Genomic DNA, 16,974 nt, shown 5'->3' with positions numbered 1-16,974 from the left:
GGCCACACACGTACGGACACGCGAGAGTGAAGGAACGGCCTGTATGTTTGTTGTTTCTGGCATGCGGTTTGAAAGTTTTTTTTTTTTGTTTTTTTTTGCACGTACGGGCACGCACTAGTATATTTAAATTTCAGCAAAACAATTATTTAAAGTATCGTTTTAAAAAAAATCTTGAAGTTTAGCGCTGCTTCCAAAAGCACAAAACTTCCAGATTTTGTTTTTAAAAAATGATCTTTAAAATTATTATTTTATTTAAATTTAAGCATATACTTAACACTGCGTGGGGGTATTGTAGTCTATGAACTCTAGTTCCTGTTGTTGGTGTGAAAATGGAAGTTTAAGGATTAAATAGAGAAATACAGTGGATTTGTACATTTTAATGTGTTTAATACAATTGTGGAAGAAAAAACAAGGTTTATTTTCACAGAAAGTCGAGTCGCTGTTGTTTTTGTTGTTTTTTTGGTGTAAATTTGGAAGTTTAAGAATGAAAGGCAAACAACGTGGAGGTCATCTTCATATTATGTGCGGAATTATATCGAGGTATTTTGCACATCTCCACTCTTTTATTCCTCTTTTCTCCCATTTATGGAACTGCCTTCCAGAGACTATCATGGTTTGCTATCATCTCATGTGACCCCTCACTCGTACCTGTAGTAGTAGTCTCTACCCAGTACCCACATTAACCCTACATCACTCAACCCCCTTCCCTGCAGGTTACCATTTCCTCCCCTTTCCTATCTCCCATAATTGTGAGGTAATTCCCTTTCTTATTACTGTCACTACATTGGCTTTTTAGCCTTTATCAACTCGCTCTTCCATGAGCCTCGATCTGTTCACAAAAAAATTCATAAAATACCTATAAATAAATGAGACTGCATATGGGGTGGGGGGGTGGGGTGGGGTGTTAATCGATAGTCCTTTATCAATTCTCTTCCAATCTTACTTGTTATGTCCTGTATTCCCTTCATACATCCATAGCCCCTTCTCCACTCCACAGGTAATCTTAACTTAACCCTAAACCTTCACTCCACATCTAGTTATCCTCTCCGAGTCCAAGATTGATGGTCACAACCGTTCCTCTCTCTCATTTTCCTACTGTCTGTGGAACTATCCTTTCATGTGTTGTCGCATGCTCCTGTGCTGCTACCCCCCCATCCTCCTCTTCCTTCTGCTTTCCCCTCCCCCTTCTCCTTCCTCCCTCCCCCTCCTCTCCTCTCTCTAGTCCTCCAAGACTTTTGCCCATCACCTCTCATTATCTTTCCATTCCTGAGCTTTTGCTCAATTTATGACATCAACCGCCCCCCCCCCCAACACCTTTCCTCCCTGCTTCTCCTCCACACATGAGAGTGTGTGTCTACGTGATCTTGCCTGCCTGTTAACCATCCTCAAATGGATATTAAGCTGCGGACCCGTCCTCCAGTTTGTGGACGTTAAAGATCCAACGGTGTCTTTCAGCAAGAGTAGGCGATTGTCGCCGGCACCCTGAACAAATTACAAATACCTGCTTTGGCTTGGAAGGCAATGACGTCCCACCTCCTGCAGTTCCTTGCCCAGAAACCTGCTTCGGCAATCCCCGACACCCTCAAAGGGGTGTGTGATTAATTCATCCATCCATCCATCCATTCATTCATTTTGTTGAACTCGATAGAAAGATTTGACTAACAAATGAGCAATATATGTCTCTCAGGATGGAATACTCGCCATCTGGATTGAGTTTTCTGACGGCTCAACTTCTCCACTGCATTCCTTCTCACCCTCATCGTACATCCTCTCAGCATCCTCGTCGGATCCATCAGTGATCATCACGCGATCTGGATCAGGAATTTTCCCAACTTCCCTGCATGCAGTTGATAATGGAAGTGCTTATGTAGAAGTCAAACTTTGGCGGCCAACTTCCTGTGAAGCTCACCCAACTGATGGAGTGGTCATTACGGCTGGTAAAGTAAAGGTTTCTGCTCGCCTGGTTAGGTTGAGTACGACACAGGAAGCCACAGAATTAAGTAAAACCAGAAACCCAACCACTCAACAAACAATTATTTCTGAAACCTCATTACTGGAAGTTCCTGGCATTCAGGGTGATGGTAATTTGACTGAAGTTATTCCTGATTCTTTGGACCATCGGGATGTGGGATTTGAGCACATCCAGCCAGCTCGGGATAGTTGGGAAGAGCATCCTACGCATTTTTCAGAACAAGAAATTGTACCATCGTCAAAACCGAGCCTTTCCCCCTCAAATCTTGAATTGGGTCTGTATGCCAGCCTTGCCGTACTGTGTCTTGCAATACTGGCATTTCTGCTCAACTGCACCGTGATGCTTGTTCGCCGAAGGCAAAAGTACCAGGACAATGGTGACACCACCATCACAAGGCAAGATTCCTTCACAGCAGTGGTGCAGAACTCCACAGAACCTTCATCTCCTGGTGCGAACTCACAGTGGCTGCATGCCAACCCATGCTTGTCACGCATCCTTTCTGGCTCTTTAGCTCAAGAGCCAGACACTGAGCATTCATCTATCTCCCCAGGGTGCACAGGGCAGCCTCGACCCTCCCCCACCTCCTGCCGTAAACAGGTGCAGTTCACAACGTTTGGTGGGGATACCAGCAGCGTGAAGGTGACCGAGGTCATGGGAAACAACCCAGTCGACTTGAAGAATGAACTTGAATTTGTGAAACGGGACCCTCGGACCCTGGAATTTTCTGGCTGTGACGTGATGTTGGATGAATAATGAGTTTTGTGCAGGATTGGGATAATTACAGCAGAGTCCAAAGTGATGTCATAATGTATAAGTGGAGACTTCTAAAATGGGGTGATGGAGATGACAATCTCGTCAGTTTTCAGCCTCTTATGACTTACTGGTATGGATTATCTGTAAATGTTTGTGGCACAATGTGTAGGTGGTTCTATAAATGTAGAGAAGGGGAGTGGGGCGGGAGGTGGGGGGTAGTGTCACGTCAGATGTAAAAGGAACAACATTGATGGATATAACGCTTGGAAGATTCCCTCTTTATTATTTTCTAAAAACAGTGGTGTCAAGTTGTTTTTCCTTGGATGAAATCAACATGGCATTCATTAAGGTATGCTAACCCCTGTGGGAAGCGAGGAGAAGTTGACATTTCACGCATTGATCCTTTTACTCCGATGAAGGTTTCACGTGCGAAACATCACCTTCTCCTTGCTTACCACGGCGGTGAGCATACCTCGACCAACGAACTTCCTGTTGATCACATCCATTGTTCTACCTGTCCGCTGACACAGATCAACACACCTTCACCAGCAAGAACAGTTCTTCATTTTACATGGAATCCCTTCTCTCCCTTCACTCCACAATCGGAATCACCTGCGAGACTAGTTCTTCATTCCTGTTTTTCTTTCTTTGCCACCATCATTTTTTTTTTTTGCTTTAAAAAGTAGGTCTTTGGTTGACCCTCTTCCTCCTCCCCCTCCCCCTACACCCCAAAACATAATTAATGTATGCCATGTAATGTGACTTCTCTTTTCATCTCAGTATTGAGGTAGATTTGGAACTGGCGACAGCAAAAGCTTTACCCCGATAATAATGGGGTTGTTATACTCCAGGGTTCTCGGTTTAAATACAATGCTTTGTAATTTATATTGTTTAAAATTATTATGACAAGAATGTAAGACCCATCGCTTCGCTGACAGGAGTACCAATCTTTGTGAAACACTTTAACAAGCTCAAATGAGCTCAGATCCTCGTCCTCTTCATGATGACGTCATAAAAACGAATATGACGTCATTGTGATGTATCAAGTTTGCGATAAATTATATTATCTGTGCTAATGCCCGGCTTGATTCCGGCAAGCAAAATTCAAAAAGCTTGCCTAGTTTCGGAGATAATTTTTTAGGCGATTTCCATTAGCGGAGATATTTTGACGTCATGACTTTTTTTCTTGGAGGAATTTTCAAAATCGGAGATGGTTACTGTCTGCGCAGGGAATTTTTACATATATATGCCAAGTTTCAGGAAGTTTCAATGAAAACTGTAGGCTGTGAAACAAAAAAGTCCACAAGAAGAAGCAGAAGAGCAACAACATGAGTGAGACTTAGAGATCCTCCACGAGGATCTAAAAATGGTGGAAATAAATGATTAAATATCACATGTTTTTTTTGTTCGTATCCTTTTCCTCACCTGTTGCAAGTAGAGTGACCTGCTTTGTGATGCTTTAAAAGGCGGCGTATCATCAGAAATACAGTTTGATAAGGAGATAATATTACTGTTCAATATGAATGGAATGTAAATGTTGAAAAAAAGAATGATTGAACAAAGATAACGTTTAATCGATATTAAAAACGGGATTGAATGAGACTTCATTACAAGTGAAGAAGATGAAGGAGCAAGAGTTTTTTGTTTTAATGTAAATTGAAACCAGCCCATCTATCCTCACCACACTCAACAATATTGTACTGTTTGAAACCGGCTCATATATCCTCACCTTACTCAACAATATTGTACTGTTTGAAACTGGCTCATATATCCTCACCTTACTCAACTATATCACTGTTTGAAACCGACCCATCTATCCTCATCTCAACTCAACAATATTGTACTGTTTGAAACTGGCCCATCCATCCTCATCTTACTCAACTATATCATACTGTTTGAAACGGACTCTCCATACGGACTCTCCGGAATTGTAGGCCGTCGCTCACGGACAACTCTGTGAGGCGGCGGGTCGCTTAACCGACCGTGGACGCCAATACCTCCACCGCGTAGCGTCGGGTCTTTCTGTCTGGAAACAATTTACCTAATTAACCACGCGGTGTCGTCTACCGGGGAACCACGCCCTCGCTAAGTCTTGCTCGAACCGGGTCACTCTACCGACTGCGGTAGAGTTCCAACTACCGACTACCAACTCCGGTTCGGGTGCAGTCGAGCGGAACTGCCAAAGCCGTGCCGGCGAGGATGAGCAGATTAACGGGAACAAAGACCCGGCTAAAACTCAGATCCGAACCATGCTGGCCAATGAAAGAAAGGACGGAAACAAAGTGGGAACATTTCTACAATTGTTTTATTTACAATAAGAAGGACACAAAGCAAGCTTATCACGGATATACAGAAGATCTACAATGATCGAAAACACTTATGCAGTTGTACTTAGCAGATGGCGCCACACACACACAGACGAAAATAAAACCTAGGTGAATTCCAAAGGACCCCGCTGTCAGAGAGGGAGGTGAGCTGAGTTCACAGTTCTTTTGAGTACCTGAGTCTCGGGGAAAGGAATGCTTGATGGTGCGGCACCTGCCAACAGTTGTGCAGTCAGGTCCACAGCTGCCCGTGTGGAGTTCGGGTCCGTGGAGGAGCTCGAGTGGGCCGGGACCAGTAGTCAGGCTGTCGGTGCGAGACGTGAGCAGAGCCAAGCAGCAGGAACCCCTTCGTTTCCAACCAACTCCAACCTCCAATCACTCACTAACGAATTCTCCGACCTCCAAACGCAGAACGAGCGACCCCCAAATAACTCAAGACTGAGGATGATGCCATGGTTTATAGTCCTCCCTCAGCGAGGCGGGGCCTTGGTCAAAACTGACGTCACTGTCCACCCTGATTGGACGGGGCTCCCATGGGTCCGCCATTTCTGGGCGGGGCCTCGGCCAGGCACCGGCGAGGCCCGCCCACTCCACGTGTGTAGACTCATCAAGAAAGAGTTGGAGCATTTGGAGAAGCCGAATAGGAACTGTGACAGCGAAGATTCTGTCTCGGAAAAACGAGCCTCCAGAGACAACAGGTGGAGCGTGGTACGTTGTTGCTAGCGAACCGAAGGCTGCAAGCGCTCGGGTACCGTGGATTGCAATGGAGGATGGGATGTAAAGATTTATTACTCCAACGAAAAAAACATCGCAACGCACCCTTCGATTTCCCACGACATACAATGAGGGATTCTGTCTACACATATACTTAACGGCATTACTGACTTGGGACACCTGGATGTTGTATGCGTACGGTTCTTAGAACCGTAACAATATATATATATATATATATATATATATATATATATATATATATATATATATATATTGTTGCGGTCTTCGCGCCCGCCGGCGTGCGACGGCCACGTAACTCGAATCGCGGCACGTCGCCCACCGGACGGACAATCCAGTCGTGACCCTCTCGGACTAACGCCGGGAACCAGTCACGGGTGGACCTTTCGGTCTCACCGCGATCGAGCCAATCAGCCCCCGCGTGGGATAGGGTTGCTCGCCAAATTCGAACTACCTAAGTACCCACGCGGAGGGTAGACCGGGCGATCGCACCTCGCCGCAGGTCGACTTCGGACACGGGCCACTTAAGCGACCCGTTCCGTACTATCAGAATAACCGAGCGGTGTTATCGTCGATCTCGACGGTTCGATTAATTATCGGGCGTATTCAGCCCACTACCAACCCTTTACGTGAAGCAAGATGGGGATTCAATGGGGGAAAAGACGAAGCGAAGCGGGAAACAGTTCAACAATAAAGCACATTTATTCGCGACGACGGGAAGCACACAAATACAATTCCACCAAATGCACACAAAAAAAAGAAAACACAATTCCATTTACACAAAAAGCAAATATAAAAGTGAAAACACAGTGCAGAGCTAATACCGACTACCGAGCACACGGCAACACTTATACAATTCTACTTCACAGACGGCGCCGACAACACATACCCAAAACCAAGGAAAAGAAATCCCCCAAGAATGAGGTAGGCCTGGGGCCGAGACCGGGTCGGGCCTACCCGTCTGGTGATGAGACGCGGAGCGGCGATGGCCCCGCAACCCGCGGGCCTCGTGGACAGTGCCTGGCAGGGGGTGGGAACGGGGCCCCCTTGGTCGCACTATCTCAGCGCGGGGGGAAACAGGAGGGGGTTGCTGATGCTCGGGGTATAGAGGATCTTTATTATGTGCGACGAGCGTCTCCACCTCGGCCAGGTCGCGCTGTCGGCCTCCCTCGGGTGCAGCTTCCTGCACGACGCGAGCACCCCCTCGTCTGGTGTCGCCGCCTTTCCACAGCTCCGTCCCCTCCGTTCCGACTCCAACGCACACGACGAGCAGCTCCACCGCCCGCGAAGTCTTGACCCTCTGCTTCCGACTCTCCTCTTCTTGACTCTCCGACCCTCGTTCTGCTGACTCTGTTCTTGTTTGCGACTCTCTCTGACTCTTCGTTCCCTTTTTTTGCTGACTCCGACGAACACCGTCCTTTTATCCCCCCCGTAACTTCGCCTTTGACCCCCTCCCTTTGACCTTTCACCTCGCTCCCCATTGGCCCGAGAAAAAGTGGGCGTGAAGGCTTTTTGATCCACAAATTTGCATATATCGATCGTTCTGGAGGCGGGGCCAAATCGCCCCTCGCTCACCGATTGGACGGCAAAAAGTGGGCGTGTGTCGTTTTTGATCCGTTTTTGAAGCAGAAAATCCGTGATTTTGTACACGCTGTTCGACGCGCGTTCTGCATGAGTCCAACACCGGTACCCACAGCGGGGCAAGAACGGTGGCGATGCTACGGTGGCGAGGTGTGACGGGAAGGTCGTGGCGGTTGTGGTGAAGCGGTGGTTGTGGTTGTAATTGTGATGGTAATCCTGGCGGTTGGTCCAAAATAAAGATAGTAAAAGAAAAACGGCTATCCTGAAGAGTCGCAGCTCGCATAAATGACATGTATTCCCACTAGACAACGGGTTTGGGCCTAACTACACATGCACTTACCGAGATACCTCACCTAAGGGACCTGAATGGTGGTTTGCGAATCTGGTAACCACAACAATATATATATATATATATATATATATATATATATATATATATATATATATATATATATATATATATATATATATATATATATATATATATATATATATATATATATATATCCAGTGTGGCCCCATGATAACGCGATTGTTGAGGTCCATAAAATGTTATCGCGAAAAAGGCGGGGTGACGCTAAATCGGGATTCAAGAAAATCAGCGTTCAAGCTGACCCAATGTTGACCTAACATCCTAAAACACCCCTATTTTTGCCTTATTTGACCCGTTTTTTCACATTTACCTTCAAGCAAGTAAACTACCTTTGAATTAAAGAATTCCGCGAATAAATCGTTGTTGTTACAGTAGAAATTAAGACACAAATTAATTTTTCGTAAAGCTTTTTAAGAAACAAAACAAATAAAAACATTCAAGAATATTAGCAATCATCATTTACAGTTTATTTCTTTAAAAAGTGATCGAGTGTTCCTCGCTTCAACATTGCATGTCACTGGCTGTGAGTGAAATCTAGAATGCTTCTGAGTTGGAGGATTTTTATGTGGTCCACCTCCTGGGTCTCCAGCCAACGGAGGCTAGCCTCGAGGTGTTCAATGGCTTCAGACAATTTTAAGGGTGGGAGTGGAGGCTCGTCATCATCATCTTCTTGTGGCTCGAGAATCGGTCCACTTGCCTCCGCCTGTGCAATAGTTACATTACGGACGATATCGGCGTCCGTCAGGTGCTCATATGTTGGGCATTCGTCGTCGGCAGAGTGCCACTTGTGCAGCTCTTCTTTGCTCCATTCAGACAGCTTCTTTGCCTCACGCACATCTTCCTCTGTGAAGCCGTACAAATCTGGCTCGTCATCATCTTCCGTGGTGGATTGGCGATGAAAAGGCTGGCTCCAGGTCCTTCTCCCAGCATTCCTGCTTCTTCTTCAACTTTGCAAAGCGACGCGCGTAACTTTTCTTCTTGAGATTTCCAGGCACCAAATGTTGATTCCGGTATCCCAAGGTCTCGTGCAACTTGAGTTTGACTTTTAGTCTTGATCGCGTCAAGTGCGTAAAGCTTATCTTTCACAGAAAAATATTTTCTTTTTCTCGCAGTTTGTTCCATTTTGATAAAAAAAAAAGAAGAAGAAAAGAAAACACGAAATTTACTCACCAAAAAAACTTTTCAGTTCCGGAAAGAGCAAAAGAAAGGTCCAATGACTCATCGCGTTATATCCAAATTCGCATTAAATCGGGGTTTCACTGTATATATATATATATATATATATATATATATATATATATATATATATATATATATATATATATATATATATATATATATATATATATATAATACTGAATTTGTACATGTATCTGTGTCGGAGTGGCGACCCGTCCAGGACTGTGCCCAATAGCCAGAGAGATTGCTAAGGCAGCACCAACGCTCTGAATTGAGTATGGTCCCAATGGATAGATGGCACATGTATACTATGTATAATATATATATATATATATATATATATATATATATATATATATATATATATATATATATATGTGCACACACACACATGCATACACATATACATATATACATGCACAAAATAAGCACTGTGTATAGATTTTAAAGTACATTCCATCTCAATCCTAATCCCAAACTTCCCACTGTTTAACGCTGTTAGTATTTTGATAAGTTACGGTAGTCTGAGCTGGTGTCGTAGAAAACGCATGGGAGGCATTTCCATTCAGATATGAAATTGGGTTGGTGGGGGGATGGGGGGGGGAGAGTGGGAGGGAGGTGGTGTGTGTGTTCTGGATGGTATTGTTGTTAAGGATACGCTCACTGAAGCATGCCCCCTCTCCCTCGTGGCCCATGCCTACTCCCTTTGAAGAGTGTTCCAACGAAAGAGATTTCATTCTAATCCCCCGAGGGAAGACTTTGGAGGGTGGGGGAATCCATGGAGAAACACAAAAATTGAGAAAGAGGGCAGAGAGAGCGGAGAAGGAATTCCATGTCACAAAGGCCTGGCTTGAAATGGTGCCCAGCTTGTTAACGGCACATTGAGTGAGGATCTTGGTGGGGCATCGCCCCGGCGAACAGCACCTGTTTCATGTGGGCAAACGTCCAACTAGGTTGTCCCTTCGACCCGCTTCCCGTCCACATGTGGCACCCTGTGGACATCCCACACAAAGCTTTATAGTTCCTTCCTTTGAAACTGCCGAGATTAGTAATAACCATGAAAGGGTCTTCGTTCTCACTGTCAGAATGAAACACCTCCACAAAGAGTGGTTTTTCAAGCATGAGTGGGGATTTTCTTCCTTTGCATTGAAGTCGCACAGCGATCAACACATTAATGCAGCGAGTAGTTCGCGACTAGTTACTGGTTCCTTCGTAAATAGCTGTTCTTTAGTCAGTGGTTGATGAGGTCTGCCTGTGGATTTTTTTCCCCTCGAGTTTGATACTTTGTATGTGTAATGTCGTATGAACTCGTATGTATGGTTTGAATGACTAATATACTTTACTAAATTATTCTTTCTTCCATCATATTCAACTTGACTAATGTTTACCTCCACCACCGAAGGTTGACGGAGATTATGCGTTCACCCCTGTTTGTCTGTTCGTCTGTCTGTCTGTGAGCAGGACATCTCAAAAAGTTATGGACAAATTCGGCCAAAACTTGGTGGACATGTTAGGTGTTTGACAAGGACGAATTGATTCGATTTTGGTGAAGATCCAGATCCGAGCATTTTTTATTTTTAAAGTGATTCGTTATCATTTAGAGATAAGGCCAAAAACGATATATAGCACGATATCTCAAAAAGTTGTGGACAAGTTATGACGAATTGATGGATGAGTTGGGTTGGTGACAAGAACAAGCTGATTAGATTTTGGTTCAGGTCCGGACGCAGATCCGGCCTATCAATGGGATACAAAACGTAAACGCCTTTATCATTGGGAAAATCCTCTTTATCCATTTGATGATGACTCCATCCTCTGCCGGGACATCTCTCATCCTTCAGGTAGGCAGACAGCACCCTCTTCCCTCTCTTCAGACCTTGACAAAATCACAAGCTGGTCAAACACTTGGAATATGTCTTTCAATAACGACAAATCTCATACTCTCACTATCTCTCTCCGAAAGAGCCATCTGGCAACCTCCCCCCCTCCCCCACCCCATCTACTTTCCTAACACTCCTCTTGAGGAAGTTGAGTTCAGTCATTCAAACTCCTCAGTCTCATTATCAGCCATGATCTTTCTTGGAGAGACCACATTTCAAAGTTGGCCTCCAAAGCCAGCCAACGACTGGGCATCCTCTGTTGTACAAAGTCCTTCCTTGGCACACCTGAACTCCTTTCCACCTTCAAGGCCTTCATCTACAAGTTCATGGAGTACTGCTCTCTCCTCTGGGCTGGCTCCCCTGCCTCACACCTTTGTTCAGCTTGATGTTGTGGAAACTAAGGCCTTCAAGATTATTGGAATGTCTCGCGATGAAGCTGAGTCTATTTTCCTCTCGCTTTTCCATTGCAGACAGGTTGGTGGTCTCTCTGTCTTCTACCGCCACATTTATGGTCTTGCAACCACTGTTCTTTCCGTGCTTTGACCCTTCCCCCCCTCTCCCCCAAGTTTCTGCAGGGCACACACTGTCCACCATCAACCCCCTTCTGGTGAAACTACCTAAATCCCAGATCACTGCTCACCTCCACTCATTTGTTCCTCTTTTTTTATCCCTCCTGTGGAACCTGCTTCCATATTTTTTTCAATCTCAGTCTTCCCTCCAGCTCTTAGAGACAGCTATTCACCACCATCTCAGATCGTCCCCAATCCAAAACCATGATGTTTTCTACCCTTGTTAACAACCCTCCCACCCTAATACCTACAAATTTCCAGTCTTTCCTTCCTGTGAGAGTTTTCTTCTGTGTCCATCTTGTCCATGCCATGCTTCCTTTCCTGCCCCCTTCCTTTCCTTTCCTGACTCGGGAAGGTACCACACCTATTCCTCCACACACCTATTGTTTGTCCAAGTCTCCCTAAATATTGGACTTCAACTCTGCTGTTGGTGTCCCCCCCCCTCTTTATACTGTTCCCTTTGTCCTGTTACATCTTGATCAGTTTAGTGTACCAACTCTTCCACGATCTTTGACGATGCATACAAAAAAACCCAACAAAAAAACCTTTCAGCTTGGTGGAGGAATGCACTCTACTGAATGCCATTCTAGTTTATACATTGTGTTCGGCCGAGGCGACCTTCTTGTTTCCATAACATTGATAAAAGTAAAAGTAGTTGGATAGTGAGGAAATATCTATTTTGACTTTTTGTGAAATGTTAAGCTCATTTGGTTTGTCAAGTTAAAGGAAAAAGGGAAGATACCATTGGGACTTGGGATAGTAGAAAGAGCAGGTACCATTGGGACTCGTGGGAGAGAGAGCGGGTACCATTGGGACTCGTGGGAGAGAGAGCGGGTACCATTGGGACTCGTGGGAGAGAGAGCGGGTACCATTGGGACTTGGGGGAGAGAGAGCGGGTACCATTGTGACTCGGGGAAGAGAGAGAGAGCAGGTGCCATTGGGACTCGGGGGAGAGAGAGAGAGCAGGTACCATTGGGACTTGGGAGAGAGAGAGAGCAGGTACCATTGGGACTTGGGGGGGGAGACCAGGTACCATTGTGACTTGGAGGGGTGAGAGAGAGAGCAGGTACCATAGAGATCAGGCACCATTGGGACTCGGGAAGGGGGGGAGAGAGAGAGCAGGTACCATTGGGAATCGGGGGGGGAGAGAGAGAGAGAGAGAGAGAGAGAGAGAGAGAGAGAGAGAAAGAGAGAGAGAGAAAGAGAGAGAGAGAAAGAGAGAGAGAGAGATATATATATATATATATATATATATATATATATATATATATATATATATATATATATATATATATTTATATATATATATATATATACATACCATAGAGATCAGGCACCATTGGGACTCGGGAAAGGGGGGGAGAGAGAGAGAGCAGGTACCATTGGGAATCGGGGGGGGGGGGTAAGAGAAGGTACCATTGAGACTCGGGACAGCAGGTACCGTTGGGACTCAGGGGAGAGAGCAGGTACCGTTGGGACTCGGGGGAGAGAGCAGGTACCGTTGGGACTCGGGGGAGAGAGCAGGTACCGTTGGGACTCGGGGGAGAGAGCAGGTACCGTTGGGACTCGGGGGAGAGAGCAGGTACTGTTGGGACTCGGGGGAGAGAGCAGGTACCGTTGGGACTCGGGGGAGAGAGCAGGTACCGTTGGGACTCGGGGGAGAGAGCAGGTACCGTTGGGACTCGTGGGAGAGAGCAGGTACCGTTGGGACTCGTGGGAGAGAGCAGGTACCGTTGGGACTCGTGGGAGAGAGCAGGTACCGTTGGGACTCGGGGGAGAGAGCAGGTACCGTTGGGACTCGGGGGAGAGAGCAGGTACCGTTGGGACTCGGGTGAGAGAGCAGTTACCGTTGGGACTCGGGGGAGAGAGCAGGTACCGTTGGGACTCGGGGGAGAGAGCAGGTACCGTTGGGACTCGTGGGAGAGAGCAGGTACCGTTGGGACTCGTGGGAGAGAGCAGGTACCGTTGGGACTCGTGGGAGAGAGCAGGTACCGTTAGGACTCGGGTGAGAGAGCAGTTACCGTTGGGACTTGGGGGAGAGAGCAGGTACCGTTGGGACTCGTGGGAGAGAGCAGGTACCGTTGGGACTCGTGGGAGAGAGCAGGTACCGTTGGGACTCGGGGGAGAGAGCAGGTACCGTTGGGACTCGGGGGAGAGAGCAGGTACCGTTGGGACTCGGGGGAGAGAGCAGGTACCGTTGGGACTCGGGGGAGAGAGCAGGTACCGTTGGGACTCGGGGGAGAGAGCAGGTACCGTTGGGACTCGGGTGAGAGAGCAGTTACCGTTGGGACTCGGGGGAGAGAGCAGGTACCGTTGGGACTCGGGGGAGAGAGCAGGTACCGTTGGGACTCGGGGGAGAGAGCAGGTACCGTTGGGACTCGGGGGAGAGAGCAGGTACCGTTGGGACTCGGGGGAGAGAGCAGGTACCGTTGGGACTCGGGGGAGAGAGCAGGTACCGTTGGGACTCGTGGGAGAGAGCAGGTACCGTTGGGACTCGGGGGAGAGAGCAGGTACCGTTGGGACTCGGGGGAGAGAGCAGGCACCGTTGGGACTCGGGGGAGAGAGCAGGTACCGTTGGGACTCGTGGGAGAGAGCAGGTACCGTTGGGACTCGGGGGAGAGAGCAGGTACCGTTGGGACTCGGGGGAGAGAACAAATGTTTCATTTGATTAGACCACACCTGGATCTTTTGTTCTTGGGAATGACATTTTCTCATGCACCTTTTGATAATCTTTACTGTGCTTGTCACTCTGAAATAGGGGAGTGAAAAGTCGGTTGTACCAAACGGCTTCTGCGTCTGTCCTTTCTCAAAATCCTTCATTCTGTCCATTTAATCTACTTGTTTTACAATAATCTTGGTCAAAACAAAACGCTTCATTTTAAAATTCTGCTTTTGGAGTAACTTTCAAGGCATCCATGTATTTATTTGCATTTGGTCACCGGCTTTGACCCCAATACAAATTTTTATTACGGACCCGAGGCATCAAAAAGCTACATACTGTATATCGAACAAACGTTTCATATGAAGCACCTCACCGCCATAAGAGCATTTAAATTGCATCAGATGTTGCAATAGATGTGAATTGTTGTTTCCTGCTGGCTCGATGACAGAAGATTCCATTTGCATTTTTTCCACCCCCATCCCTACCCTGTTTAGAATTCCGTGCGGGCATGAGCAACTTGCTGGTGAATGTAAAATCCCATTTCATGTACTGTTGCACTTTTGTGACTTTTAAGTTTTTTTTTTAATAATCTTTGGTTCATCATATGACTTTTATTACACAGTGTTGCTTTGTCTGCCACGAGGCTCCAGAGACCACAAGCAGGGAATGTCCAAATCTCGATTTACTAAGGCAGTCTATCATCATTCGGTCATTATTTGTATTTTGGTTTGTCTTCAGAACACCTCACCACTCGACCAAACCTTCAAGGTATTCTTGTTTTTGAGCAAAAACATGTACAATTGGTGTTTCAAAGAAAGAGCATTACCAACCAAAACAAACATAATGATTAATCTAAAGTTAAATATGACTTCTTATTACACAAAATAATAATGAAATAAAAGTTCAGGCAGGAGAGAATTACTGCTTGAACAAATAAAGCACTCAGATGCTTTGGTGAGCTTTGAAAAAGTGTTTAGAGCCGATAAGCTAGTGAACACGCAGATTCGCTCCATCGTGGTCGATGTTGGGGGCACATTTGTAAAGGGCATGACTTCTGCAGTTATTATGGAATGAGAGCAGAGTAATTGGCCGATCCAGCAACAGTCTGACGTTTGTAGGAGGAATCTGAGGAAGACTAGTCACATGATCAAGGAGAATGGACCGAGCCTCATACAAACCCAGCCCTGTCCGAGTCGAGCCAAATCGCACACTCAGCTGTGCTCCCGTTGCGACCTTTGGATCCACCCACCACCTTTCCCTGCACCGGCTTCGTCAGGCCACAACACCGGGTGCACAAGCGTCCCCACGCCAATAGGGTCTTGGAGCTCCAAACCCAAACCCCACTGGTAACTCCCACACCTAACTCCAGCACAGATTTCAGGAGGAAGGCTTCAATATGTGGGATTGAGTGTTCAAGTGAGCAATTGTTGTCATTGCATGGCTCAGTTGCAGCACGTTGGGCCCAGCTAGTCCCAAGTATCACCTCATAGGCAGCGCATGTGAGAAGGCCTGTGGCGGGAAGTGTGTGCAGAAAAGCATAAACACCAAGACGTGCCATGAGCTTGTCGAGCGGGGCGGTTGCACGGCCGCTTGCACGTACCGCTCGTCTGATGCGAAAGAGCGACACAAATCCAGCGGCGAGAAGTGAAGAGCCGAGAACCAGGCACAAGGCAAGAGGGGCGACCGACAAGAAGGCCGCAGTGTGACCTGGCACCGGAGCTCCGGCCACACGACACAGGCCTGTCAGTTCGTCTCCCGACACATGGCCCAGTGCAAGAGCCAGACAGCTGAGAAGTGCCGGCAGACCCCAGGCAAGTAAATGAAAGTAAGTGCTGCATGCCATGATGGCTTCGTGTCCCCATTTGCAGCCGGCAGCCAGGTACCAAGCCAGGGAAAGTAATAACCACCACAGTGAACTTGCCATGCCAGATGTGTAATGAAGCAGAAAGATGGCCATGCAGACAGGGCTGTCCAGCCCTCCATCCTTGGGTGTTGAATTGTCGATGAGAGTCATAGGGTGGGGAGAGAGGGTGCACAAGAGTAAAATAAAGAAAATTAGGCAATTGAATCAAGGTGCTTACATCTCATGGAGCACTGCCTTCACTCCAGTTAAACGAATCACCGGCGCCATTTTTTCTTTTTGGTGTCTTAACCTCATAGATTTTTTTACATACATTATATACAGGACAATGATACTAGCTTACATCAGTGTGCCTTTATATGTATTGTAAGAACATGTGACGACGATGGACAAATGAACACAGTATATTGGATTTGAACTTGGCATCTCAATATGCTCATTTTGGAGCAGTAAACACGTAAACCCAATTTAGAAACCTCAAAACAAAGCAATCCTTTAGTGGGAAAAATCCACTTCCAATGTCATACTTACTTTCTGCCGTTACCATGTATTCAGTTATTTAAATTTTTATGCAGATTTATGTTTATTTATAAGTTCAATCTAAAAGGTTCTAATTAGTCCACCGATGACATTCCATGGTGAGTCTACACTCTCCTTTTAAATTTTGACTGGAGTCTGATGTTGGAGTGACCAATCGTGTGTTTCGTTGTTACACTGAGGTTATAAGGCTTTCAAAAAGTTAAAATTCACACAGTTTTTGGCAGGAAACAAACTGTTTAAAAAATGATCCGCCATTGGTAAAGGTTAACCGATGGGGTACTTTGTTGTAATATCCACATTAGTTATCTCAGGTTGGCTATCCACCCAGAGAACATCTGATAGAAAATTACGGTGTCGCAATGCACACAACAAATGAAAATACTGTAATTGCAGCTGAGTAATCATTCCATCAAAAATAGGAAAATAAAAAAAATCGAATCATTACACCTGGAATGCAGTCGTTGGCACTCGTCATTCTAGTCTGTCCATTAAACAACAGGTTTTTAAGAAGTTCCTCCATGAGCTTGAGTCACTTTGTAAAATGAAAC

The 16,974-nt window shown here is 46.2% G+C and overlaps 2 protein-coding genes across 3 annotated transcripts in view; one reads left to right on the top strand and one right to left on the bottom strand.

Moving 5' to 3' along the window:
- LOC147027419 (transmembrane protein 132E-like) overlaps positions 1 to 4,327 on the top strand; it is an 81,851-nt gene extending 77,524 nt beyond the window's left edge. For both annotated transcript variants that reach the window (XM_085876782.1, XM_085876781.1), the window contains exon 11: positions 1,688 to 4,327. In XM_085876782.1, the coding sequence (XP_085732908.1) occupies positions 1,688 to 2,725 (1,038 nt within the window). In that variant the 3' untranslated portion in view covers positions 2,726 to 4,327. The remainder of the gene's footprint in view (positions 1 to 1,687) is intronic.
- A 9,952-nt stretch (positions 4,328 to 14,279) lies between these two features.
- LOC147027418 (frizzled-10-like) overlaps positions 14,280 to 16,974 on the bottom strand; it is a 35,241-nt gene continuing 32,546 nt past the window's right edge. Inside the window, exon 2 of the mRNA XM_085876783.1 lies at positions 14,280 to 16,009. Within this exon, the coding sequence (XP_085732909.1) occupies positions 15,194 to 16,009 (816 nt within the window). The 3' untranslated portion in view covers positions 14,280 to 15,193. The remainder of the gene's footprint in view (positions 16,010 to 16,974) is intronic.

The sequence above is a fragment of the Eptatretus burgeri genome, chromosome 4 (assembly GCF_056783735.1).
Source record: "Eptatretus burgeri isolate ZD-2024b chromosome 4, Ebu_testis_v1, whole genome shotgun sequence".
NCBI classification, from domain to species: domain Eukaryota; kingdom Metazoa; phylum Chordata; class Myxini; order Myxiniformes; family Myxinidae; genus Eptatretus; species Eptatretus burgeri.
This window is presented reverse-complemented; position numbering and strand designations above follow the sequence as displayed.